At 35.4% G+C, this 24664-nt stretch overlaps 4 protein-coding genes across 5 annotated transcripts in view; all 4 read left to right on the top strand.

Annotated features, from left to right (window-relative positions):
* The window catches only part of LOC310728104 (uncharacterized protein), a 5493-nt gene extending 1888 nt beyond the window's left edge, over positions 1-3605 (top strand). The window contains exons 2-5 of the mRNA XM_083545255.1: positions 244-386; positions 1850-1923; positions 2049-2197; positions 2289-3605. Coding sequence (XP_083401381.1) covers positions 244-386; positions 1850-1923; positions 2049-2197; positions 2289-2821 — 899 coding nt within the window. The 3' untranslated portion in view covers positions 2822-3605. The remainder of the gene's footprint in view (positions 1-243; positions 387-1849; positions 1924-2048; positions 2198-2288) is intronic.
* An 868-nt stretch (positions 3606-4473) lies between these two features.
* LOC310728103 (uncharacterized protein) lies at positions 4474-8092 on the top strand. Its single transcript, XM_083545254.1, has 5 exons — positions 4474-4644; positions 5310-5455; positions 6148-6221; positions 6351-6499; positions 6589-8092. The coding sequence occupies exons 1-5, from the start codon at positions 4590-4592 to the stop codon at positions 7140-7142; spliced, it is 978 nt and encodes a 325-aa protein (XP_083401380.1). The 5' UTR covers positions 4474-4589; the 3' UTR covers positions 7143-8092.
* A 2439-nt stretch (positions 8093-10531) lies between these two features.
* Positions 10532-11792, top strand: LOC310728243 (uncharacterized protein). The gene is made up of 4 exons (XM_083545453.1): positions 10532-10572; positions 10854-10927; positions 11173-11321; positions 11412-11792. The coding sequence occupies exons 1-4, from the start codon at positions 10549-10551 to the stop codon at positions 11771-11773; spliced, it is 609 nt and encodes a 202-aa protein (XP_083401579.1). The 5' UTR covers positions 10532-10548; the 3' UTR covers positions 11774-11792.
* A 4496-nt stretch (positions 11793-16288) lies between these two features.
* On the top strand, positions 16289-24361 carry LOC310728115 (uncharacterized protein). 2 transcript variants are annotated; one of them, XM_083545270.1, is made up of 5 exons: positions 16289-16427; positions 17643-17806; positions 17962-18035; positions 23278-23426; positions 23503-24361. In XM_083545270.1, the coding sequence occupies exons 1-5, from the start codon at positions 16370-16372 to the stop codon at positions 23622-23624; spliced, it is 567 nt and encodes a 188-aa protein (XP_083401396.1). In that variant the 5' UTR covers positions 16289-16369; the 3' UTR covers positions 23625-24361. The 2 variants fall into 2 exon arrangements, with proteins under 2 accessions (XP_083401396.1, XP_083401397.1); XM_083545271.1 differs by lacking the exons at positions 23278-23426; positions 23503-24361 and adding an exon at positions 20331-21070.
* Positions 24362-24664: the final 303 nt, after the last annotated feature.

Consider the following 24664-nt stretch of genomic DNA (forward strand, 5'->3'; position numbering starts at 1 on the left):
GAGAGAGAGAGAGAGAGAGCTCCAACTGAAGAGAACTCCATCAGAAGTGCAGGTGCAATAAGAAGAACTTTTATTATGATTCTGATTTCATTCCTGACATCATGTGTAATAGCGGTAAATCTGATCATGTGGGGTTACGATATTGTTGTTGCTAATAAAAAAAAAAAAAGAATGACAAGAAGATCCTCTGTGTATGTATGAATCTGAGGGTACTGATCATCTTCACTGCTGGTTCTCCTGAAGGTTCTGTGAACTCTTCAGCAGCTCCGAAAACCTCATTGATGTACAAGTTGATTGTGAACATCCAGAACCGGATCTTCAACAACACACTACTGAAACCCAACACGACTGATTACAAAACACTGTTCTCTCAAGTTAACAGCAGCGTGAGTTCCTCACTCATCATCACACGTCCTACAGTTCCCTCTTTATATAACGATTAACTGGAACCAGGAAGGAAAAGAAGTGAATCAAATATTACACAATTTAAATCAATAATTAATGTATAAATCAATAAATGTAGATGTATTTATATTCGAATTTAAAACATTGTTTATTTTATATATATGTATATATACAATTTGACACCTATTACATATAATGTATCTTTTGTATTTATTTTATTATTATTCTTTGAATAACTTCTATATTTTAATATTATATACTATTTTCTGTATTAATTCTATATCGGCTACTTTGATTATTTATTCTGTATTTTATACTCTATGATATTTTCGATAGGATATATTTTGTAATCTAGTCTACATTATATTTTATATATTTAATCTGTATTCCTAACTATTTTTTTATTTTATTAATTTTATGTTCAATATTATTGTCTATATTAATTTTATATTCAATATTATTGTCTATATTAATTTTATATTCAATATTATTGTCTTTATTAATTTTATATTCAATATTATTGTCTATATTAATTTTATATTCAATAATATTGTCTATATTAATTTTATATTCAATAATATTGTCTATATTAATTTTATATTCAATAATATTGTCTATATTAATTTTATATTCAATAATATTGTCTATATTAATTTTATATTCAATATTATTGTCTATATTAATTTTATATTCAATATTATTGTCTATATTAATTTTATATTCAATATTATTGTCTTTATTAATTTTATATTCAATATTATTGTCTATATTAATTTTATATTCAATAATATTGTCTATATTAATTTTATATTCAATAATATTGTCTATATTAATTTTATATTCAATATTATTGTCTATATTAATTTTATATTCAATATTATTGTCTATATTAATTTTATATTCAATATTATTGTCTATATTAATTTTATATTCAATATTATTGTCTATATTAATTTTATATTCAATAATATTGTCTATATTAATTTTATATTCAATATTATTGTCTATATTAATTTTATAGTCTATATTCCATACTATTTTCTATATTAATTGTATATTTTATTTTATTTTCTATATACATTTTATAAACAATATTCTATAAAGTTTTCTATGTAATATGTTCTATTCTAAACTATTTTATATTCTATTGAATTTTTTATAATAATTATTTATTCTATATTATTTTATATATAAATTTTATATTCTATATACTATTTTCTTCATTAATTGTATTTTACATTTTCTATCAAATCGTCTAAATATAATATATTTTATATTCCATTCTATACTATTTTCTATACTAATTCTATATTCTATATTATTTTATATACTAATCACTTGGATATTTTTTTTTTTAAAGATTGGAATCAAATCCATTTTTCGCAGTAATCAAACATCCCAAACTAATCTCTCGAGATGTGATTCTATTATTTTTTTTTTTCAGTTGAACTTCATCTACAGCTGCTCCTCGTGCAGCACAAACTCGTCTTATCAGAAAGTATCTGCGATGACCTTCAGGTAAAATATCACTGCAGTTCCTCATGTTGTAACAGTGTTTATTGTACCAGGGCACAGGGTTACAGTGTGTACGTGTGACTGAACACAAGCTCAGAGATTCTAATCATTTTAATCATTTCATTCAGAAACCATTCTGGAACCGTGCTGGTAGAAGCCTTAATGGAGTTCCTGAAAGGCAAAGTCAATGCAGATATGCTGAAAGACTTGTTAAAGAACGCGACTGATAGCAATGGTAAAATAAAAGGCCTTAAAATCAACAGTGTTTTCACTGAAGGTGTGTATGTGAGCTGGTTATATGAATTGCAAAGAATTTATTGATCTGGTAGAAGATATATAGAAATTCTAACAATGATGTTTCCATATAGTCTCACCACCATTGAACTCCAGCACGTCTCCTCCAACCAAGACTTCCACCAAGAGTTCTACTACTCAGCCAATCTCTCATCTAACCTCTAAACTCACAACTAATCCAAAATCTAATCTCACAACTCATCCAAAATCTAATCTCACAACTCATCCAATATCTAATCTCAAAACTCATCCAATATCTAATCTCACAACTCATCCAATATCTAATCTCACAACTCGTCCAATATCTAATCTCACATCTAATCTCACAACTCGTCCAATATCTAATCTCACATCTAATCTCACAACTCATCCGATATCTAATCTCACAACTAATCTCACAACTCATCCGATATCTAATCTCACAACTCATCCAATATCTAATCTCACAACTCATCCAATATCTAATCTCACAACTCATCCAACCTCAGATAATACGACTGAACCCAACGCCGCCTCATCCTTTAATCAAAATCCCTTCACTCTCACTTCATTTCTCCGCTACAGTGTTTCATTCTGCCTGCTTTTCCTCATCAGCTCCTTTTTTTAATCGGGTAATTAATATGTTTCGCCACTAGGGGCGCCACAACATACAAACAAAACCATATATATTCATTTATATTATATACAAACAAATCTGAATTATAACGACGCTCTTCCTGTGTGGGTTCAAAACATGATACTAAATAATTAATTACAAATTTTATATTATTTAGTATTAGCATTATGCTACAGTGGTATAACTGATACAAAGTAAATTCTTTCAATTCTTTTGTGGTGTGTTTTGCTTTTTTAATTAAATCCATTCACATGTATTCTGTTCTAACATCATGTCAAATGCAGCAAGCTCACGATGGACCGTATATTATCCAGTAAAATGTATCACAACGTTCACGGTCACATAACATAGCAAGAACATTATGAAATGACAGAGTTTTGTGTTTTTATTGTTTTTGTTTTTATAGTTATATGTAATAGTTTTTCATGTTTTAAAGATTGTAATATGGTATGTGCCACAGCACTGTTTATATCTAGATTTTGTTTACTCAGAAGTTTAGAGATTAGATTTCTATAAAAATAGAGAGAAAGTAGTTCCTGGATCTGGAAGATCCTCCTGGAACATGGACGGATGAATTAATGATCCTTTTTGGATTCCTTTTACATTAGTAGTCGATATACATCATTTTGCTCTATTGTTCAAGCATTGTGTCCACCAAAACATAACCCACATGCATGTCCTGGCTTTCTTCTCTCACCCTGGAACCACCTCGTACTTTCTCAACCTGAGGTCATTAAACTTCACAACATACTAATAAACCTGTATCTTTATTCTATTCTTCAGCGCTTTATTTTTCTCAAAATGGGGTCCATGAAGCTTCGGCGTTGAATTGTGTATTTTGTTTTGGTATCAGAAATCATGACTGTAACATGTAAACTTGACACGCAAATCCAAAAATTAAGCAGAAAATGACAGACAACAATGATCCAAAAAATAGGTCAAACCAGAACACACACACACACACACACACACACACACACACACACACACACACACACACACACACACACACACAAGAACAAGAACTGAAAAACATGGTTTCAACTTAACGATAAAAGTGCATGATTAGATTTTACAGAGAACAAAGGATGGAAAATAAAGAGTGAACACAGTACAGGTGAACACAATAGATCAGCAAACAGTTACTTCCTCAAATTTCTAGCACTAAGTTAAAGTCACACGATTGTATCAGACGTCTCTGGATGCTGTAGCATGAAATTATATCTTCACTTTATCTTAGAAACCCAAACATGACAATGCTGGGTGCACAAAGCCGGCTCCATGAAGATCTGCTTTACATGGGTTGGAAGTGTGTGAAAGATCTTCTGCTGTAGAGCTCCAAACCTAATAAACACCTCTGGGATGAATTTGTGCCTCCTCACCTCAACTACATCAGTCCCTGACCTTACTTACACACATCCTTGTGGCTGAATAAAATCTCACACAAATCTCCACAAAATCCAGAGGAACATCTTTCCAGGAGACTGGAGCTCATTATTACAGCAAATTGCAAATATGAAATGGGACTTTCCCAACCATATGCTTAGATGCCCACAAACTTTTGTCGCTACAGTGTATTATTAACTACCGCTGGCTCTAATTTGGAGCTTATCAGCTGCGCGCTTGATAAAAACAGGACTCAGGTGAAAAATCGCTTCAGTTTCTTCGAATCAGCCTGCAAAAAAATACACTCTCCACTTTGCACACCTCGACTTCAGGAACAATTCAGAGATATTTTATATTTGCATAATTTTTCCAGATGGACGTCTCCATGAGAAGATACACATGGCTGGCATTCTGCTTAGTGATGTCAGGTAAGACATTGTATTACGGTTAAATCATTTGCAATTTTTCTTTCTTTTTTTTATTGAATTAGTTTTTAGCTACGAAAAGCAGTTTCACTTTATATAAAGATTTGAACTCTGAAATTAAGAAATGAAGCTGAAATGGTCTCATTATGTAACACTTTAAACAATAATGTCCCAAATTAGTTTTACAGAAAGGAATTTATTACTAATATCATTTTTAACTTCATATGTTAGTCCATATTGCTCTTAAACCTCCCTGAGATGGTCTGAGGAAGAAACCTTAAGAGGAACTTTGAAGACTCAAAAGGGAAAATGTTCCATCATGGTTGAGATGCACATCTCACACACGGCTACTGCAGTTCTAAATATTATAATGGTATAAAATACTTTATAATCAAATTGATCAGAATGGGAATACTTTATTGATCCCAGAGGGGAATTGTTAAATAATAATAAATGTTTTATTATTAATATATGTTTAAATATAAAATATATATACATTTATACACATATTTAATATTAATATACTTAATTATATAATAGTAAAGGACATCAATACAGCTTTCATTAAGTATATTAAAAAATGTATTATACAGAGTGATGCAACAACAGTAATTAATACATAGTGTTTGTTAAAGGTCATTATTTTAACCCTGTGGATTCTCTTACAGGAGTGAGTTTGGGGAAATCTGAGGAAAATAAGAAGACAATGAAGTACAAGTTCATTATTGACATCATCAGCCCGACCTACAACAATTCCCTCAGCAACTCTAAATCTGCCGATTATGAAATATTGGTATCGCAAGTGACTGGCGCTGTGAGTTCTATTTCTTTCTTCTACTTTTAATTGAAAAGTCTGAGCACAAAGTTGTTATGGACTATAAAGTTAGAACATTTTAGAAAGCCAAAAGCTAAAAACACAGTCTTGGTTCGTATCGTGTTTCTATAATCCAATAATGAACACATTGGCTCAGTGTTTAATGTTTAATAATTGTGTTTAATGTTAATTAAAAACTTGGAAATCATTATCCAGAAGAAATTTGCGATAAAATCAACTGAGGCCGTTTAAGATCGGGGGATCTTGGTGCAGCGCTAATCCGTCTTTTGTGTTGTAGGCGAGCATTGGGGTGGTGTAGGGGAGGTTGGAAGGTTAAAAATAAGTTGCGTGAATGTTTTTAGCAGATTGGATGAAGTTCAGCACAGTAGTAAGCTGATATTAAACACTATCAGCTAGTTATATTAGCTAGCTACATACAAGACTTTTTTTGCAACAATGAACGTTTTATTGCATATCTTAAATTTTTTAAGTACAATGTCTGGGGAGCAAATAAAACATTTTAATGGTGAAATTTCTTGCATTTGCTGCATCTTCTATGAAACATTGTCACAATGAGCTCTAAACAGGCATCAGATCTCTTTTCTGCAATCTCTAGCTTATTTATTTTTTCATATAAACACAATAACATATTGTAAAAGCTAATTCCGTTGAGTTTGTTCTTCTTTCTTCAGCTCTACTCTATTTACGGCTGTAACACGTGTCAGACGCACAAGATTTATCAAGGAGTATCAGCGATGACCTTCAGGTATCACTCCATTTCCCCGTGCTGTGATAATATTTATTTAAATAAATATTTATATTAAAAGGACAGAGGACTTTGTATGCATGCGTAAACCCCCAAGCGCTTGTTATTTTTCTCTTTCCATTTCCTCAGTGATCAAGCCGGAAGCGTGCTGGTAAAAGGTGCACTCGTGTTCCAGTCGAACCAACTCAACGCTAGTGCAATCAGGGAGCTGTTCCTGAACGCGATCGCTGGCACTAACAAAATAAACAATCTTAAATTCAAACCTGAATTCACACAAGGTAAGCGGACGTGATTTGTCTTCGAGTTATTTGGACAGATTGATTACTAGTAAGATTTAAAACCCGCTGATGCTTGTGCCTCCATCCAGTTATATCCGGATCTACTCCTTCCACTTCAACCAGCACTACAGCTACCACTCGTCCTACCATCACAACTAATCATCCTTCCAGTATGACCGCCACCAATCCAGTCACTCGTTCCACCACTCCTTCAACCATTCATCCCACCAGTAAAAACACCGCTCATCCCACCAGTACAAACACCATTCGTCCTACCAGTGCAAACACCATTCGTCCAACCAGTGCAAACACTGTTCGTCCTACCAGTGCAAACACTGTTCGTCCTACCAGTACAAACACCATTCGTCCTACCAGTGCAAACACCATTCGTCCAACCAGTGCAAACACTGTTCGTCCTACCAGTACAAACACCATTCGTCCTACCAGTGCAAACACCGTTCGTCCTACCACTACTACATCCACCACTCATCCCTCCACTCATCCAACCACACATCCCACTATTATAATCACCACTCACAATGCTGCCTCTTCTTTCTTTTACCAAACTCCTATAACCCTGAATTCATTTCTCTTTTATACTGTTTCTTTTACTGTCTACTTCCTTACCAGCTATTCTTTTTAATCCTCCAAACTTACTGCATCATAATAATTAGTTATATTTTGTCCCATTGTTGAAATATTATTACACCCACCCAGTCCCAGCACTCCAACCGGCACTCCAACCACCACTTATTTTCCAAATCACCCCACCATTCCAACCACCACTCGTCCCCAAAATCACCCCATCTCTACAACCACCACTTGTCCCCCAAAAGACCCCACCACTCCAACCATCACTCGTCCCTTCAAATCACCCCATCTCTATAACCACCACTTGTCCCCCAAAAGACCCCACCACTCCAACCATCACTCGTCCCTTCAAATCACCCCATCTCTATAACCACCACTTGTACCCTAAATCACCCCACCAAACAAACAACCACAAATAGTCCTATAGCTTCAGTCACAGATTGTTCTACCGGTGAACCACCACTCATCCACCTTCGCAACCACAAATTGGCCTACCACCACTATGACCACAACTACAACATCACCCTACAACAATGACACCATTCTTCCCCAACAACCAGCACCCATCCCACCACTATGTGATCCCACTGAGAACCAGCTCTGATTCTTATTCCTTAATCCTGAGGACACACCAATGACATCTCTTTATCCTTTCCTTAATGTTGTAGCACTTTCTTATATCTGGTATAGTGTTTCATTCTGACTCATCAGCTCTTCTTTGGTAAAACGGCGTGACCATGTACCATTACAACCAGCTACATTGTGTAACTGTAATAATAATAATAATAATAATAATAATAATAATAATAATAATAATAATAATAATAATAATACAGTGTATGGTTCATAAAAAGAAAAGGAAAATCATCGTATTGCAAGCTGGTGTGAGAAAATGGAATAAAAGTTGTTACAGCTGTTGCTGAAAAACATGTGTGTTTGACTTGGATCTTTTTTTTTTTTTTTTATCTTTCTTCATAATCTAATAAAATCTGTTATGTTAAACTAGTCTGGTCTTCCCTTTATTGCTACCATGGGTTTAAACACATGACCATCATGATAAAGTGAAAATCCCTGTGATATGTGTCTTGGAAATCCACCTTTTAAAGTGAAATTCCTAGTAAACATTGAATTTCAGGTAGCTTCCAACCTGAAACTCCATCACACAAGAAACACAATCATGCATATTCATTTATTATTGAACAAAAGAAAAGAAAGTTGATTGGTTAAACAAAATGAACTAATCATCATATACCATCCCACTTTCTTCAACCATGTTCAACCTTTTCCTCTCCATCTTCATCCACCTCAGTCTTCCTCACACAGTTATAAATGTCTACCATCTGTATTCTATCTTCTGCTGTTTACAGGTCAGAAGGTTACAGGAGAAGATATCACAAAAATGACAACCAAACTGATCTTTAATGACTATATAATGTTAAACACTGGTCAAGGAAGATGATCTCCTGTCTTCACTATCACACCATTAGCAAAAGATCTATTTTAAACAAACTTAACAAGCATAATACAATATTCCCAACTTTTCAAGAGATTTTTACACACCATTTTTCAGAAACTAGAGAGCCAACAGTCTGGTAAACATCTACAGCAGTCACTCCAATAGCCCACAAGTGATCCAGTCTTGGTAGATCTGTGGACTTTCACCTGCACCGGTCCACATACGCTTAGATGGTTCTCTGGAGAAGCATGTGGAGAAGCATGTGGAGAATAATAGAAATAATGGATTCATCAGCATAGTTTGTGAACATAAGGATAAATCATGACTATAGATAAGGTCTTTTTGTGGCCTGTTCAATTTTAAATCCAATTCAAGTTTATTTCTTTAGAGCTTTTAACAACGTGGCTTTACAGAATGTAAGAATGATACAAAGTTGAGTTGTAACTATGTAATAACTATGTAATAGTAACTATGTAACTACGTGGTAATTTGAAAACTATGAACAACTGTCTTCCCCCATGAGTGTGGACCCTGAACCAGACTGAGACACCATTTAAAAGCTCAGGAAACCTGAGCAGGTGTTTGGATTAAATGAGCTGATTAGAGTGAGACAGCACGAGTCTCCAATATTCACATTTTTGAGATAATAAATAATGAGTTTTCATTAGCGCTAAGCCAAAATCATCAAAATAGAAAGAAATAAACACTTGAAATATATCAGTGTGTGTGTGTGTGTGTGTGTGTGTGTGTGTGTGTGTGTGTGTGTGTGTGTGTGTGTGATGAATCTATATAATATACCAGTTTCACTTTTTGTATTGAATTACTAAAATAAATCAACTTTTTGATGATGTTTTAATTTATTAAGATGCACCTGTAAATATTTAAATACATTATATATATATATATATATATTAATATCCTTGAATCTTCCAGCAAACTTAAAAACTTTCCTATACACGCCTAATTGACAGAAATATGTTATTCAAATATTACACATTATTTGCTACAGAAAAAAGAAGGCGCAATAAATTATTGACATAAGCTGATGCAGATAAACATCATTAACAAACTTTCCATAAGCCCTCGTTAATGAATCAGAGTTACAGTAAACACATTTATTTAAAAAAATGTATAAGCTCCACCTGTTTCCGTATCACGGCCTCTTCATAAGGGCTATGAGCTGCTCCATGTTCAGATCCTGCTGATTTTACTGAGCTGCACTCGCACTCTAGCGTTTTTATTTTCAGATCGATATATCCAACTTTGCGTAACGTCCAGATGGAGGTGTCAGTGATGCGGTACGCTTATGCGTGTCTCTGCTTCACCCTGATAGCCGTGTCAGGTACGAGGTCCCAGTCATGATTCCATGTTGTTCTGCATGGAATTACAACTAATGTTAAAATCTCTATTATAACAATCATCTGTAGAGTCCCAAATAATAGAAAGTTGATTATGTGTTCATGAGTTAATTTGAATATTTGAATTCATAAAAAAGAATTTATGATGTTATATTTTTGTTATATTAATAATATTTTTTAGAAAATGTTTATTGTTTTATGGTAGAATATCTTTTATTAATATCTATATCTATTTTATTAATATCTAGAATATCTATTAATTCTTTCTTTAAAGGCATTTTTTATTGATATTATATTCATATATTTTATAATATTATCTATTTTATTTTATAACTATACACTGCTATAGATTTGTTTCTAAGCTCAAATGTATTAAATTTAAAACTAAAAAAAATATTTAAAAATTTCTATATTTTTTATCATATGTTTTTATGAATTTTTCAATATTTCATTTAATGCTGTTCATTCTGTTATTTCTTGTTTATTAATGCTGAAATAATGTAGGCTGTGCTGAAGGTGCAAATTTGCTGAAGTTGAAATCAGTGAACATGGACCAGTCCATCACCTATGACCTCACCCTGGACATCACCAACCGCATCTACACACCTTCTCTCCTCAACCCTGAATCTCCAGACTATAATGTGATGTATGAGGAAGTCAGCAGTGCGGTGAGACACTGACCTTTTTAACGTCTTACAGGAAAAATACATCACTTTCTTCTAAAGTTTGTCTGAAAGTCAAACACCAGAGTGGATTTTACAGAATATTCACATTAAACTTTCATCACATGTTTTTCCGTCAGTTTTGTCGTTCTAGAAAGTGAAATTCATGACTTGAGGTCAGAACACAATTCCAGATATGAACTTTTAACAGAGAGAAAAGTGAGCAGGTCACTGAGATTCTGCATGTCTGAAATCTCTCAATCTGATCTTTCTCTTTCTCCTCTCAGCTCTACTCAGTGTACGGCTGCTCCACCTGCGACACACACACATTTTATCAAGGTGTAACAGAAATGAACTTCAGGTAGGACCTTCACTAACAGCAAATTCAAGAACATTTACAACATTTTCCTTATGTTCAGGCACAGTGTCAGTACTCACACACACTCTTACACACACTCATTCATTTATACACACACACACACACACACACACACACACACACACACACACACACACACACACACACACACACAGAGATTGCATATGCATGCATATCTTCAGATTAGAATTTCAGGATTATGATTATCTCTCTGGCTTCATATCTAGTGACAAGGATGGATCTGTGGTTGTTCAGGCCGCCATCATGTTCCCCTCAAGCCAAACCAATTCAGTGGTAATTAAATACATCTTCCTGGACGCCATCAGCGGCAGAAATGAGATAAATGGGCTGAAAATCAATCCTGAATTCACGCAGGGTGAGAAAAAGATCCTGATTCGTCTGAAGTAAACAAATACTGAAATAAATGAGTGTGATGAGAAATAATAACACTGTTCTCTTCTTACAGTCATACTGGGATCAGCTCCTGTGCCGATGAGCACTCCTCCTCCGTCCACAACTTCGATAACAACTCCAACCACAACTCCAAACACAACTCCAACCACAACTTCAACCACAACTCCAACAACAACTCCAACCAGCTTTCAAACTTTCAGTTGTGACCCATTTATTTCAGACGTTAATCCTTTTCTGTACACACTTATGTCATGTTTTCCCACTCCTACCACCACCCCAACCACCACTCCTACCACCATCCCAACCACCACACCTACCACCACTCCTACCACCACCCCAACCACTACAACCACCACTCCCACCACCATTCTTACAACCATCACTCATACCACCAATTTCAAAGAATCAAAATAGAGCAAACGATGAATGTCACATTTTGGTGAGGGAAAAACAAAACCTTGACAATAATAAACACAAAACTGGAAGCAGAAATCAAGGTGTAGATTTAGTGCTAGAAATGAATATTCACAATAAAATAAAGAAAACTGCAGGAGTCACACTGACGATCCCTAATCATATCATGGAGTAAACACTGAACAGGTGCACACAGCAGGGTAACAGGACAATAGCAGGACATGAGTGAACACGGGATTTACATCTGAAACATATGGGACTTGATTTAAACCTGAGAAGCTCAAGTGTGAAAATCAGCTTCACTGTTAACATCCGTATAACATCAAGCATTGCTCTGATATCAACTTTCAACCTTTTACATAATTCTTCCTCTACTCAGGATCTGTCTTGTTTCTTCATCTGTCTTGATATTTGCATTAAAGGAAAATGGATGCAAATTTGTCTCAGTGTCTGGTATAAACAGAATAAAATGAACCACATGGAATTAAGTTCTTCTTCTAAGTAAGCTTGAGAAAGTTCTTTTCTCTGTGTGTTAGTAACTGTATCTATCATATTCAATCTCAGTACCCATATTGGTGAGGGGCTAAAGTAAAGTTTGTCCTTCTGGAACTTTGTTCAGAATGGCCATCATGTTCTTGGCCACTACTTTTCTTACTAAAGTCCCCTGATTGCTCAGTTTGACTGGAAGAACAGCTCTGGAAGAGTCCTGGTTGTGCCACAGTTATTCCAATTGAGAATTATGAAGGTCACTGTGCTCTTGAGAATTTTTTGACGCCTTCTCCAGATGTGTGTCTTGAAACAGTCCCATTGAATGGCTTTGTTTTTTTTTTACATGCACTGTGATGCTTTTAATAGAGAGGTGTGTGCATTTCCAAATCATGTCCAATCAATTAAATTTTAAGCAGGTGGACTTTAGTCAAGTTGTAGAAACATCTCAGTGATGATTAAGAGAACTGGGAGGCACCTGAGATCATTTTCAAGTGTTGTTTGAAAGGGTCTGAATTCTTTTATGTGCATTTTATTTGCCAAGTAAAAAGAAAAGTACAAATATTTCTAGTATTCAGTTTTCACTTTGTAATTATGGGGACCGACTGTAGATTAATGAGAAAAGAAATTGCATTTTTACTAATTTTATTAATGCGTGATGAAGGCAGCAGGAATTTCTGTACGACCATTTTTCTTACAAATATAAATAAATATTTAAAAAAAACTAAATTAAAAGCTACAATGCAACACACGTATTTCCTCATCTTTTCTTTTTTTGATCTTTACAAATCTAAAAAAAAAAACTACACGAAAAAATAATTATGAATCAATAAACATTTGTTTTGCGCCAAGTCTCAAATCGAGCACCAAAAAAATCCGCCAATTAAAACCGTCCGTGTGGAAACATAGCAGAAGTTCTGTTTGGTGTCCTGATGATTAACATAATTTAAAACACCACAATTACTTTAAAACATTTACAAGAATATTTTGTCTTCATTCTCTATGTTGAATTTAGTTTCACTTATAATAAACATACATTTGCATAAAGCATCAATATTTATCCATGTTGATTAAAGTATTAATTACAGGTCCATGTAGAACAAATAAAAATGTGCGATTAAGTTGTGATTAATCACAAGTTTACTGCTGACAATCATGCGATTAATCACAATTAAATATTTCAATTAATTGACAGCCCTAATTTATATATATATATATATACACATAGAACATGGGGGGATGTAATAGTTTTGGCCCCTGCACAATCTTGATCTCAACATCATTGATTAGATGAAGAGACAGAAGGACTTAAAAGACCTACATCCACAGAAAATCTGGGGTTTGTTCCCCAAGATGTTTGGAACAACCTACCTGCCGAGTTCCTTCAAAAGCTGTGTGGAAGTGTAACTCAAAATGTATACTGTTTTACAGGTGTGGGGAGTTTCCCACCAAATACTCGTTCCATACGGATTTCACTTCAGTTCTGTTCATTACTTTCCATTTTGTTCAGTGATTTTTAATTGTTGTTACAGTTTGTGATGTTTCCATCTGTAGTGTTACTGTTTGTAGTGTTACTGGTTTTAGTGTTACTGTTTGTAGTGTTACTGTTTGTAGTGTTACTGGTTTTAGTGTTACTGTTTGTAGTGTTATTGTTTGTAGAGTTACTGTTTGTAGTGTTACTGTTTGTAGTGTTATTGTTTGTAGAGTTACTGTTTGTAGTGTTACTGTTTGTAGTGTTATTGTTTGTAGTGTTACTGTTTGTGGTGTTGTTTGTAGTGTTACTGTTTGTAGTGTTACTGTTTGTAGTGTTACTGTTTGTAGTGTTACTGTTTGTGGTGTTGTTTGTAGTGTTACTGTTTGTAGTGTTACTGTTTGTAGTTTTACTGTTTGTAGTGTTACTGTTTGTAGTGTTATTGTTTGTAGTGTTATTGTTTGTAGTGTTACTGTTTGTAGTGTTACTGTTTGTGGTGTTGTTTGTAGTGTTACTGTTTGTAGTGTTACTGTTTGTAGTTTTACTGTTTGTAGTGTTACTGTTTGTAGTGTTATTGTTTGTAGTGTTACTGTTTGTAGTGTTACTGTTTGTAGTGTAACTGTTTGTAGTGTTACTGTTTGTAGAGTTACTGTTTGTAGTGTAACTGTTTGTAGTGTTACTGTTTGTAGTGTTACTGTTTGTAGAGTTACTGTTTGTAGTCTTACTGTTTGTAGTGTTATTGTTTGTAGTGTTACTGTTTGTGGTGTTGTTTGTAGTGTTACTGTTTGTAGTGTTACTGTTTGTAGTGTAACTGTTTGTAGTGTTATTGTTTATAGTGTTACTGTTTGTGGTGTTGTTTGTAGTGTTACTGTTTGTAGTGTTACTGTTTGTGGTGTTGTTTGTAGTGTTACTGTTTGTAGTGTTACTGTTTGTAGTGTTATTGTTTGTAGTGTTACAGTTTGTAGTGTTACTGTTTGTAGAGTTACTGTTTGTAGTCTTACTGTTTGTAGTGTTATTGTTTGTAGTGTTGTTTGTAGTGTTACTGTTTGTAGTGTTACTGTTTGTAGTGTTATTGTTTTTAGTGTTACTGTTTGTAGTGTTACTGTTTGTAGTGTTATTGTTTGTAGTGTTACTGTTTGTGGTGTTGTTTGTAGTGTTACTGTTTGTAGTGTTACTGTTTGTAGTGTTATTGTTTTTAGTGTAACTGTTTGTAGTGTTACTGTTTGTAGTGTTATTGTTTGTAGTGTTACAGTTTGTAGTGTTACTGTTTGTAGAGTTACTGTTTGTAGTCTTACTGTTTGTAGTGTTATTGTCTGTAGTGTTACTGTTTATAGTGTTACTGTTTGTAGTGTTACTGTTTGTAGTGTTACTGTTTGTAGTGTTATTGTTTTTAGTGTTACTGTTTGTAGTGTTACTGTTTGTGGAGTTACTGTTAGTGGTGTTATTGTATGTGGTGTTATTGTTTTTAGTGTTACTGTCTGTAGTGTTACTGTTTATAGTGTTACTGTTTGTAGTGTTACTGTTTATAGTGTTACTGTTTTTAGTGTTACTGTTTATAGTGTTACTGTTTGTAGTGTTACTGTTTGTAGTGTTATTGTTTTTAGTGTTACTGTCTGTAGTGTTACTGTTTGTGGTGTTATTGTATGTGGTGTTATTGTTTGGAGTGTTGTAGTGTTTCTCTGATCACGCAGTCTGTGGGTTTGTGTTTCCTATTTTTATATTTATTTGACACTAAAATTACTTTTAAGATTTGTTATTAAAACACAAAGCAGAACGTTGCATTTCCTAATCACTCCTGTCACTTATCTACACGTCCTCCTTTTTCCTATTTGTTTTTCAATGATTTAATAAAAGCCATTCGCCATTAGAGAGTTGAAAATTCTCAACCTTTAGCTGTTTTATTTCCTGTAACCTCGTCGCTACACCTTCACCTTGACCGTCACCATCAGCGGTTGATAAGCTCCTTAAAAACTCCACTGAAGGAGTGAAATGATATCCACACATTCTTAACTTTCGAGATTTTCGGGTAATTCTGCAATTCTTATTATTAAAACTCTTTGTATATGGGAATAAGAAAAATGTTCAACATTTCCAGCTGAAGGTGATTCTTCCACAAACTGTTGCCAAAAAGACACTTGATTATACGTCTTTGGATGCTCATGAAATCCTACAATTTGTCTCCATATTGAACACCTTTGGGATGAATGTTTCACTGCACCCCAGACCTCCTCACCTTCTCACCTACATCAGCACCTGACTTTACTAACACGTCTCTCAAATCTTTACAAAATCAAGTGGAACCTATAATAAGAGTAAATGGGAAATATATGTAGGATGGGACGTCCAAAAAAACCTCCACAAACTTTTGGCCGTAGAGCGTAGCATGAAATATTGACACAAGCTGTGTGATTTTTCTTTTACGTCAAAACAAACTCACTATGATTCCGGTTAATGAATCAGACGTACAATTTATTATTTTAAAACGTTTCCTTCTGGATTTGTGTTTCAGGTTTAAGCTCCACCTGTTTCCGCGTCTCGGCCTCTCCATAAGGGATTTCAGCTGCTCCACCTTCAGATCCTGCTGAGCTGTTCTCACACGCTGTGCTCCACATCTGACACAGGTTTTGCCCTCGTTCCAGATGGAGGTCTCAGTGATACGCTACATGTGGGCGTGTCTCTGCATCGCCGTGTTAGCCGGTGAGTAACAGTAGAGTTCTGATGGTAGAATTTAGACTTATTGTCTGATGGAGATTATAAATGGATATAAATCTCAGGTTTGGATAAATAGTATTTTATTTAAGTTTATTAATGATTTGATCATCTGATATACTACTTATGGAAGATGGTATCTCAGTAGATATGACTTTAAGCATCTGCTTGGAAGGTCATGGGTCCAAATCCCCGCACCACCACCAAGCTGCCACTGATGGCTCCTTGCGTAGAGCCCTTAACCCTCAACTGCTCAGTCGTATAACTGAGATAACTGTTGCTCTGGATAATGGTGTCTGCCAAATGCTGTAAATGAAAATACTATTTATTTTTGGTTTGAATTAATTAAAAATCCTAGACTTTCAGTGATTTTTGGACTTTTTGTGTATATTTGTTGGCCAACAAACTCGTGACTGGAGACTTAAATCACATTTTGTGGTATAATATCATTTTTTTTCCTCCAAACCATTTCCACATTTAAACATAAACATGGGTAAAAAATATATGCTGTTATACTGACCATTATTGATGTCAGCACCAGTCAGGATTATTTGATGGATCTGAGTGTGATGTTGTTGATTTTCTCTAAGGATTTCCCTCAGGGGGAATAACTGTAGTGTTTATGAGTCTCAGAACAACACAGCAAACCGATCTACTGGAAATGTCATTTTTGATTTATTTTGTTATCTCATTATATTACTGTAAATATGACCCTAATAAACAGGTGGAAATGATGTAACATTATTTTTATGCAAAAAAAAATGGGTAGTGTTTTAACAACCAGTCTGTGATATAAAATGGAATTAAAAAGGACCAAATTGACCAATTTTAATAATAATAATAATAGAATTACACTTTACAGTACAATCATTTTATTCAGTCAAAAGTTTGTGGACACCCGACCATAAGATGTGCTTCTTAATGAACATCTGATTCCATATTTAATCTCCTTTCACCGTTATAATCACCTCCACTCTTCTGGGAAGATTTTCCTAGATTTAGTGGGGATTTGTGTGAACATTCATTCAGCCACGAGGGTGTTAGTAAAGTCAGGTACTGATGGAGGTGAGAAGGTGAAACATTCATCCCGATAATGAAGCTCTATATCAGCAGATCTTCCACCACTTCCAATCCATTTCATGCTACAATCTACAACTGTGCGACTTCAACTTTGTGCTGATCGTTTAAAATGTCCCACTGTAGGCCGTGCTGACGGCGCGAGTTTGGTGACGGTGAAAGCAGCGAATACAGACATGTTCTTAACCTACGACTTCACCCTGGACATCACCAACCGCATCTACAACGTTTCTCTCCTCAACCCTCAATCTCAAGACTATAAAGTGATGTATGAGGAAGTCAGCAGTGCGGTGAGAGACTGACCTCTAGAACGTCTTACAGGAAAAATACATCACTTTATTCAAGATTTAATACAACACACACACACACACACACACACACACACACACAATCAATTTTTCACTATATTCATCATTTCAAGTGTTACATTTTTTGTTCTTCTCAGCTCTACTCGGTGTACGGCTGCTCCACCTGTGACACACACACACTTTATCAAGGTGTAACATCCATGACCTTCAGGTAGGACCTTATATAAACAGCTTACTTCCTTATCCAGCAATAGGATTTATCTGATACACAAATCTGAGCAGGTTGATTTCACCCAGTCAGGAGAGAAAAGAACCATTTTAAGGTTATTGATTCCAGCAGTATTTGGCTAGTTAGCTAAATAACTAGCAGTAGTTAACGAGTTAACACCAGGCAGTGGTGTCTCACTTAACCTTTTAAACATAAGTCCATCTGAATCCAACTGTAAAATTCGAAATGTCGGAAAATTTACCCTTAAAAACTAACACAATTCCCAGTCCAAAAACCAACCAAAAATCCAAGGATCGATCTGTGAATGAACCGATCCCAAAATTCCAAAATCTCTAGAGCTTCTTGTTGCTGTTGCCTTGTATTATATGTACTTATATACATTTACATCAAACAGGAGAAATACACATGATAATCATACACAGCAAAAAAGAAACTAGTTTTGGGGGGTGTTTCTCTACATAGCTATTATAGGTAGCTATTATAGGTAGCTATATAAGACCATAACAAGAAATTATGCAAAAGGTTTTCTGGCAAAAACGTAATGCTAATCGTGTTTTATGAATGCATTGAGTGAATTTTTTTACAAGTTGCAAGTAAGGTTCATTGATACCTCAATGAACCTTGAGGGGTTTAGGAATAATTTAGTATTATTTGCTAGTGAGATTTGGATATTGGAAGTAGTGAGTTGAGCAAATTTTTAAAAACACCTTGGATGCCATATTAAAGCAATGAGTTTCAAACCTGAGACATTATTCAGGAACTGATATACTGACTAATTAAAATATTATGGAAACAGATGAACCAACCACCCCCCCACCCCCCAACAGTTTAATGTTTTCAGTTTCTGAGTTCCGTTCTGCTTTTACATTGTACATTTGTGTTCATTTCTTAGTTATGTTCAATATTTTTCATACAGTTGTACAGCCCTGATTCCAAAAACGTTGGGATACGGTGTAAAATGTAAAAGAAAAATTTACTATTCTAATAAACCCATATTTTATTGACAATAAAACAAACCAAAAAAATTTTTCAACTGAGAATAAATTAAAAAAATAAGGTCGTTTTAAATTAGGTAACTGCAACGTCTCTCAAAAAAGTTGGGATCATGTTTACCACTGTGTAGTATTCTATTTTCTGAGGAGGTCTGAGGAGACCAGTTGCTGAAGTTTTGGTAGAGGAATGTTCTCCCATATGTGTCTGATACAAAATTCTAGCTCAACAGTTCAGGGTGTCCTTTGTTGTGTTTTTTGTTTCCTGATGCACCAAATGTTTTCAACTGGTGAAAAGTCGTGACTGGAGGCAGGTCAGTTCTGCCCCCAGATCTTGCTACTCCGGATTCATGCTATTTTAATAGATGTAGATTTAATAAAATATCGGTTTATGAGATTTGCAAATCATCTATTTTTATTTATATTTTACACAGTGTCCCAATATTTTGGAATTTGGGTTGTATTTCTGTACTAATATAACGATTAGAAAATGGGAATGAAATCTATCACAGCTCACACAAGCATGCAGTGGCTAGCTGTTTCCCACATTGACTTTACCACAGCTCTTTGACCATCAATGCAACAATACGCCTTTCTTGTAGATCTTAACCTGCCTTCCTAATTATTATGTCTTTGGCCCCATATCTAGTAACAAGGCGGGATCTGTGGTTGTTCAAGCCACCATCATGTTCCTCTCAAGCCAAACCAATGTGGTAATCAGATTTCTATTTCAGCAGGCCGTCTCTGGCAAAAATGAAATAAACGGGCTTAAAATCAACCAATATGACCACTACCCAATCCACCACTCCTACCACTTCAACCACCACTCCTACCATTCTTACCACCACTCCTACCACTCCAACCACCACTCCTACCATTCTTACCACCACTCCTACCACTCTAACCACCACACTTACCACTCGCCCAACCACTTTTACTACTACCAGTCTTTACTACTAGCCAAAAACCTCATCCACAAGTTCTGCAAACATCAACAATGTCTATTCTAAGACCACACCAACACTTTTCACCCTATTCCGAATGAATGGCCAAGGGAATGGTTCCACTTTGGATAGTTCTGCCCCCAGGCCAACTCTTCTAACCACTTGGTTATAACTTGATTCATTCCATTTACGGCGCTCTCACTTCCAGGCATTGTTGAAGTTTATGAATAATTTTGCAATCCACTGCATCAACCAGTGACCCAGTGACAAGTTTTTAGAGAGTGCAAGATTCTGATTTAGATTACAGACTTACAAAATAACTATTTCTCTGACTCCATGTTTAGTGACAAGACTGGAAATGTGGTCATGCAGGCCACCATCAGGTTCTCTTCAGACCAAACCAATTCAGTGGTGATCAAATACCTCTTTCTGCAGGCCATCAATATCAGAAATGAAATAAACGGTCTGAAAATCAACAGTGAATTCACACAGGGTAAGAATAGACACTGACTTATTCAAGTGCAAAATATAGCAATCATAATGAAAACTACTAACACAAACCTCTTCACACAGTCAGACCGGGATCACCTCCTGCACCGATGAACTCTTCCCATCCAACCAGAAACCCTCCAAGTACTCCTACTGCTGCTCCTCAAATTACTCTTCCGACTAATCTAACCACTGTTTCAACCACAACTCCAACTGTTCCTAACACAATTACATCTGTAATTTTAAATATAACAACTTCATCCATTAATTCTCCAAATACTCCTTACACTGGTTCTATTACTGAAAATACATCTATTTCATTTACTCCAAATTCAACTACTCCTAACACTGCTTCTGTAATTGGAAATACATCCAGCTTACCCACATCTCCTCCAATTACTCCTACCACTACTTTTGTAACTAATAATATATCTATTTCATACACTAGTCATCCAACCAATTCATCAACTACTCTTCCATTTACTCCTAATTCTGAAACTGGAAATATGTCTATTTTATCCACTACTCCTTCAATTATTTCATCACCACCTCCTATAATTACTCCTAACACTTCTTCTGTAAATGGAAATACATCCAGCTTACCCACATCTCCTCCAATTACTCCTACCACTACTTTTGTAACTGATAATATATCTATTTCATACACTAGTCATTCAACCAATTCATCAACTACTCTTCCATTTACTCCTTATTCCGCTTCTGCAAATGGAAATATGTCTTTTTTATCCACTACTCCTTCAATTATTTTATCATCACCTCCTATAATTACTCCTAACACTAGTTTATCCACATCTCCTCCACTTGTTGCTAACACTACCCTTCCGATTGTTCCTACAACTAGCCAAGCTGCCTCTACTACAGTTACTCCCTTCACAAGTCCTTCAATTTCTTCAACCCAACTCATCCAACCATTCCCTGATCCACTCATCCAACCATCTTCTGAGCCACTCATCCAACCATTCCCTGATCCACTTGTTCAACCATTCCCTGATCCACTCATCCAACCATTCACTGATCCACTCATCCAACCATTCTCTAGTACACTCATCCAACCATCCCCTGATCCACTTGACTAAACACATCCAGACCTAATTATCCAACCACTCCCAGAACCCTAGAACCACTTGACCAACCACTGCCAGAGCCATGTAAAGCATATCTTATCTTCATGGAGCCGGCTTTGTGCACAGTGCCACTGACATGCTGTATATTATCAACTTTCCAGCATATGCCTCCTGTCTCTGTGTCTGTTTAGAACCAATAATCCAAAACTTTGTGCCAAGAGTTTGGGGAACTGCAGCTGGAAAAGTCTGGTTTCCTAATACTTTTGTCAATATAATGTACATTAGTAATAATCTTCAATCGTTACTCTTATATTCTAATATGTAATAAAAATCTGGAATTTTAAAATATTATACTTCAGTATGTCTTCCATCACAGCAAATCCCTGCTAATGTTTTTTTCCTCTTTCCTGTTTTCTTCCCATTACTGCCTTTATTAGTGACTTATTTATGGAATAGATGCATATTTCTGTAGAGCTGATTCAGCTGTATACGCTCTCAGAGCACAAAACCAATAAAATGACAAAGAAAAATGTCAACATATCAGACATTTCCTTATGCAAGGTGTGTGTGTGTGTGTGTGTGTGTGTGTGTGTGTGTGTGTGTGTGTGTGTGTGTGTGTGTTTACATAATTGTTATATTATGCTTTAATATGTAGTTCACTCAAAAGGAAAGCAGAGTCCAATCCAAACACAAAACCATTCAACTTGGGTCAAATCCATAAAGAGAGTTGGCAAAGCAAAATCCAATCCAAACACACAACTGCTGAACCAGAATCCAATCAGAATCTAAAGCTATTAAAACAAATAGAAGCCAAACACAGAGATGTTAAAACAGAGTCCAATCCAAACACTGAGCTATTGAAGGGAGTCTAATCCAAACACTGAGCGGGTAAAGCCAAGTCCAATCTAAGCACCAAGCTGTTAAAAGGAAGTCCAATCCAAAAACTGAACTGAACTGAAGTCAAATCCAAAATTCAAGATGTTAATGTAAAGTCCGATCCAAACACAGAGCTGATCAAAGTTGAGTCTAATTTAAATGCAGAATATTTAACATGTAGTCTAATCCAAACCCCAAGCTGCTAAAGCGAAGTCCAATCCAAACACACGATCTGTTGAATCTGAGTCCAATCCAAAAACAGAACTGTTACCGTGGAGTCCAATCCAAACACTGAGTTGTTGAAACAGAGTCTGATCCAAACATAAGAGTTGCAAAACCAGGGTGTAATCCAAGCATAGAGCTGTTAAAGCAAAATCTAATCTAAACAAAAACCTTTTTTAGCAGAGTCCAGTCCTAACATATGATCTGAGAAAATAGGATCTGATTCAAACCTTTGAGCTGTTCATTTAGCAGGGTTAAATCCAACCACATGCTGTAAAATCCAATCCAAAACCCAAAACTGCTAAACAAAATCCAAGCTGTTTAAGCAGGGTCTAATCTAAATACTGTACAGCTTTGTTAAAGGAGAATCCTATCCTGTGATTGGTTTGATAAAGCAGTCACCTGCAAGTAACATACCACCAAATCCTATCACATTTTAGAATAAATCTGATCTATAAATAGAATCCAATCTAACTCTCTCACACACAGAATGCTGAGAGAGTTTAAATCATAATGGACCCACAAACTGTACGGTTTCATTTACACTTATAAAACATATAAATAGCTATAAACAGATTTGAATCTTGTCTCTGTATTATTTCTCTGCCCCTCTGATCAGTAACGAACTTGGATCTGCGCTGGTGAAGGTGACTCTTAAGTTCAGCTCGGATCGGACCAATGCCGTGGTCCTCAAAAACCTGTTTGAGCGTGCCCTCACCAACAGCTCTGAAATTAATGGCCTTCAGTTCAACCCTAAAATCCAAGTTGGTAAGCAGAACTCATTATTCTGACGTAATCTTTTTTATCACGAAGAAAATCCTGACTGTAATATTTATCCATGCAGACGTTTCATATCCAGGACACCACAACGCCGCATCTCCATCCTTCCATTACAGTTTTATCACCTCGTTTCTCCGCTACGGCCTTTCAGTCGGCCTGGTTTTTCTTCTCGGATTTCCATTTTGATCCTGAGAAAAGTAAAAATCAAGTCTGGATTAGAAATTAATGTATGACATTATGCTTTTTGGGGGAAATTGATTTTTAATGGGGTTTTTGGCTTATTTAAAAAGTCTTTAAATCACTTCAGGTCACATGATTAATAACTACATGGTGAAGCACATAATAGAAGTTTAAATCAGGATGAACATTAGACTTTTTCTGTTTATCATAAATATATGATCTCTGTGATTAATATACTTAGATATTTTGGGGGGGAGATTCGTCCAGATGTTTCAATTCAATTCAATGTAGCACTTTTAACAAACTCCTTGAGACAATATGAAGAAGAAACCTTGTGAGGAACCCATCCTCATCTAGACACCGAAGGTCTATTCATTATCATAGTTCCATCAATGTTGAGGTTATCAGCTGTTCACTGACGGAGACTTGAGTGTTAAACTGTTTATGGTGATTGCAGTCTGAAGCCACTGTAGAAAACTGTTTATATTATTTACAGCCTACATCCATCTTCATGGTTCAACCTTCTACAATAACCTCATGGATCTTTACAGTTGATTGTCTATCAGAGTTACTCTTTCAATGACTGTATAGAAAGTTCCTTATATTCAGAATCAGGTTTATCGCATGTTAATTTTTCACTTCCAATATTGTTCTACCCTGTGAAGTGAGGGCTGTGAAAAGCGTGGAAACATCTATGGTTTTTGAGACACATACATGTTCCTTTGGTTTCTATGCAACAAACTGTGGAGTCCAAATGTGACATTTGTGTCTCTAACAGAAGAACTTGTGTAAGATGGAGAACAGGAGAGAAGATGTGATTAGACTCCCTCACCCTCACACTCACACATGGATGAAGTTTAATGGTTTGGGGTTGTTTTAGAGCAGTGAAGGTTCCGGAAAGTGAAAGGAATCCTGAACCAATATGACCATTCCATACTTCAACACCATGTGATTGCATCTGGACTGCAGCTCATTGGAAGCGACTTCACCGTACGCTAAGATGATGAGCCGAAGCGTAAGCAGAAGCTGAGTTCTGTGTGTTATTT

The sequence above is a fragment of the Silurus aristotelis genome, assembly GCF_946808225.1.
Source record: "Silurus aristotelis genome assembly, chromosome: 6".
NCBI classification, from domain to species: Eukaryota; Metazoa; Chordata; class Actinopteri; order Siluriformes; family Siluridae; genus Silurus; species Silurus aristotelis.

What these genes read in the sequence shown, in the direction of transcription:
- LOC310728103 (XM_083545254.1), top strand. Translation starts at nt 4,590, where the DNA reads ATGGACGTCTCCATGAGAAGATACACATGGCTGGCATTCTGCTTAGTG. An exon ending in GTATCAGCGATGACCTTCAG is followed by an intron (nt 6,222 to 6,350) that starts GTATCACTCCAT and finishes CCATTTCCTCAG; the next exon opens with TGATCAAGCCGGAAGCGTGC. An exon ending in CAAACCTGAATTCACACAAG is followed by an intron (nt 6,500 to 6,588) that starts GTAAGCGGACGT and finishes GCCTCCATCCAG; the next exon opens with TTATATCCGGATCTACTCCT.
- LOC310728243 (XM_083545453.1), top strand. Translation starts at nt 10,549, where the DNA reads ATGTATGAGGAAGTCAGCAGTGCG. An exon ending in ATGAGGAAGTCAGCAGTGCG is followed by an intron (nt 10,573 to 10,853) that starts GTGAGACACTGA and finishes TTCTCCTCTCAG; the next exon opens with CTCTACTCAGTGTACGGCTG. An exon ending in GTAACAGAAATGAACTTCAG is followed by an intron (nt 10,928 to 11,172) that starts GTAGGACCTTCA and finishes CTTCATATCTAG; the next exon opens with TGACAAGGATGGATCTGTGG.
- LOC310728115 (XM_083545270.1), top strand. Translation starts at nt 16,370, where the DNA reads ATGGAGGTCTCAGTGATACGCTACATGTGGGCGTGTCTCTGCATCGCC. An exon ending in CTGCATCGCCGTGTTAGCCG is followed by an intron (nt 16,428 to 17,642) that starts GTGAGTAACAGT and finishes GTCCCACTGTAG; the next exon opens with GCCGTGCTGACGGCGCGAGT. An exon ending in ATGAGGAAGTCAGCAGTGCG is followed by an intron (nt 17,807 to 17,961) that starts GTGAGAGACTGA and finishes TGTTCTTCTCAG; the next exon opens with CTCTACTCGGTGTACGGCTG.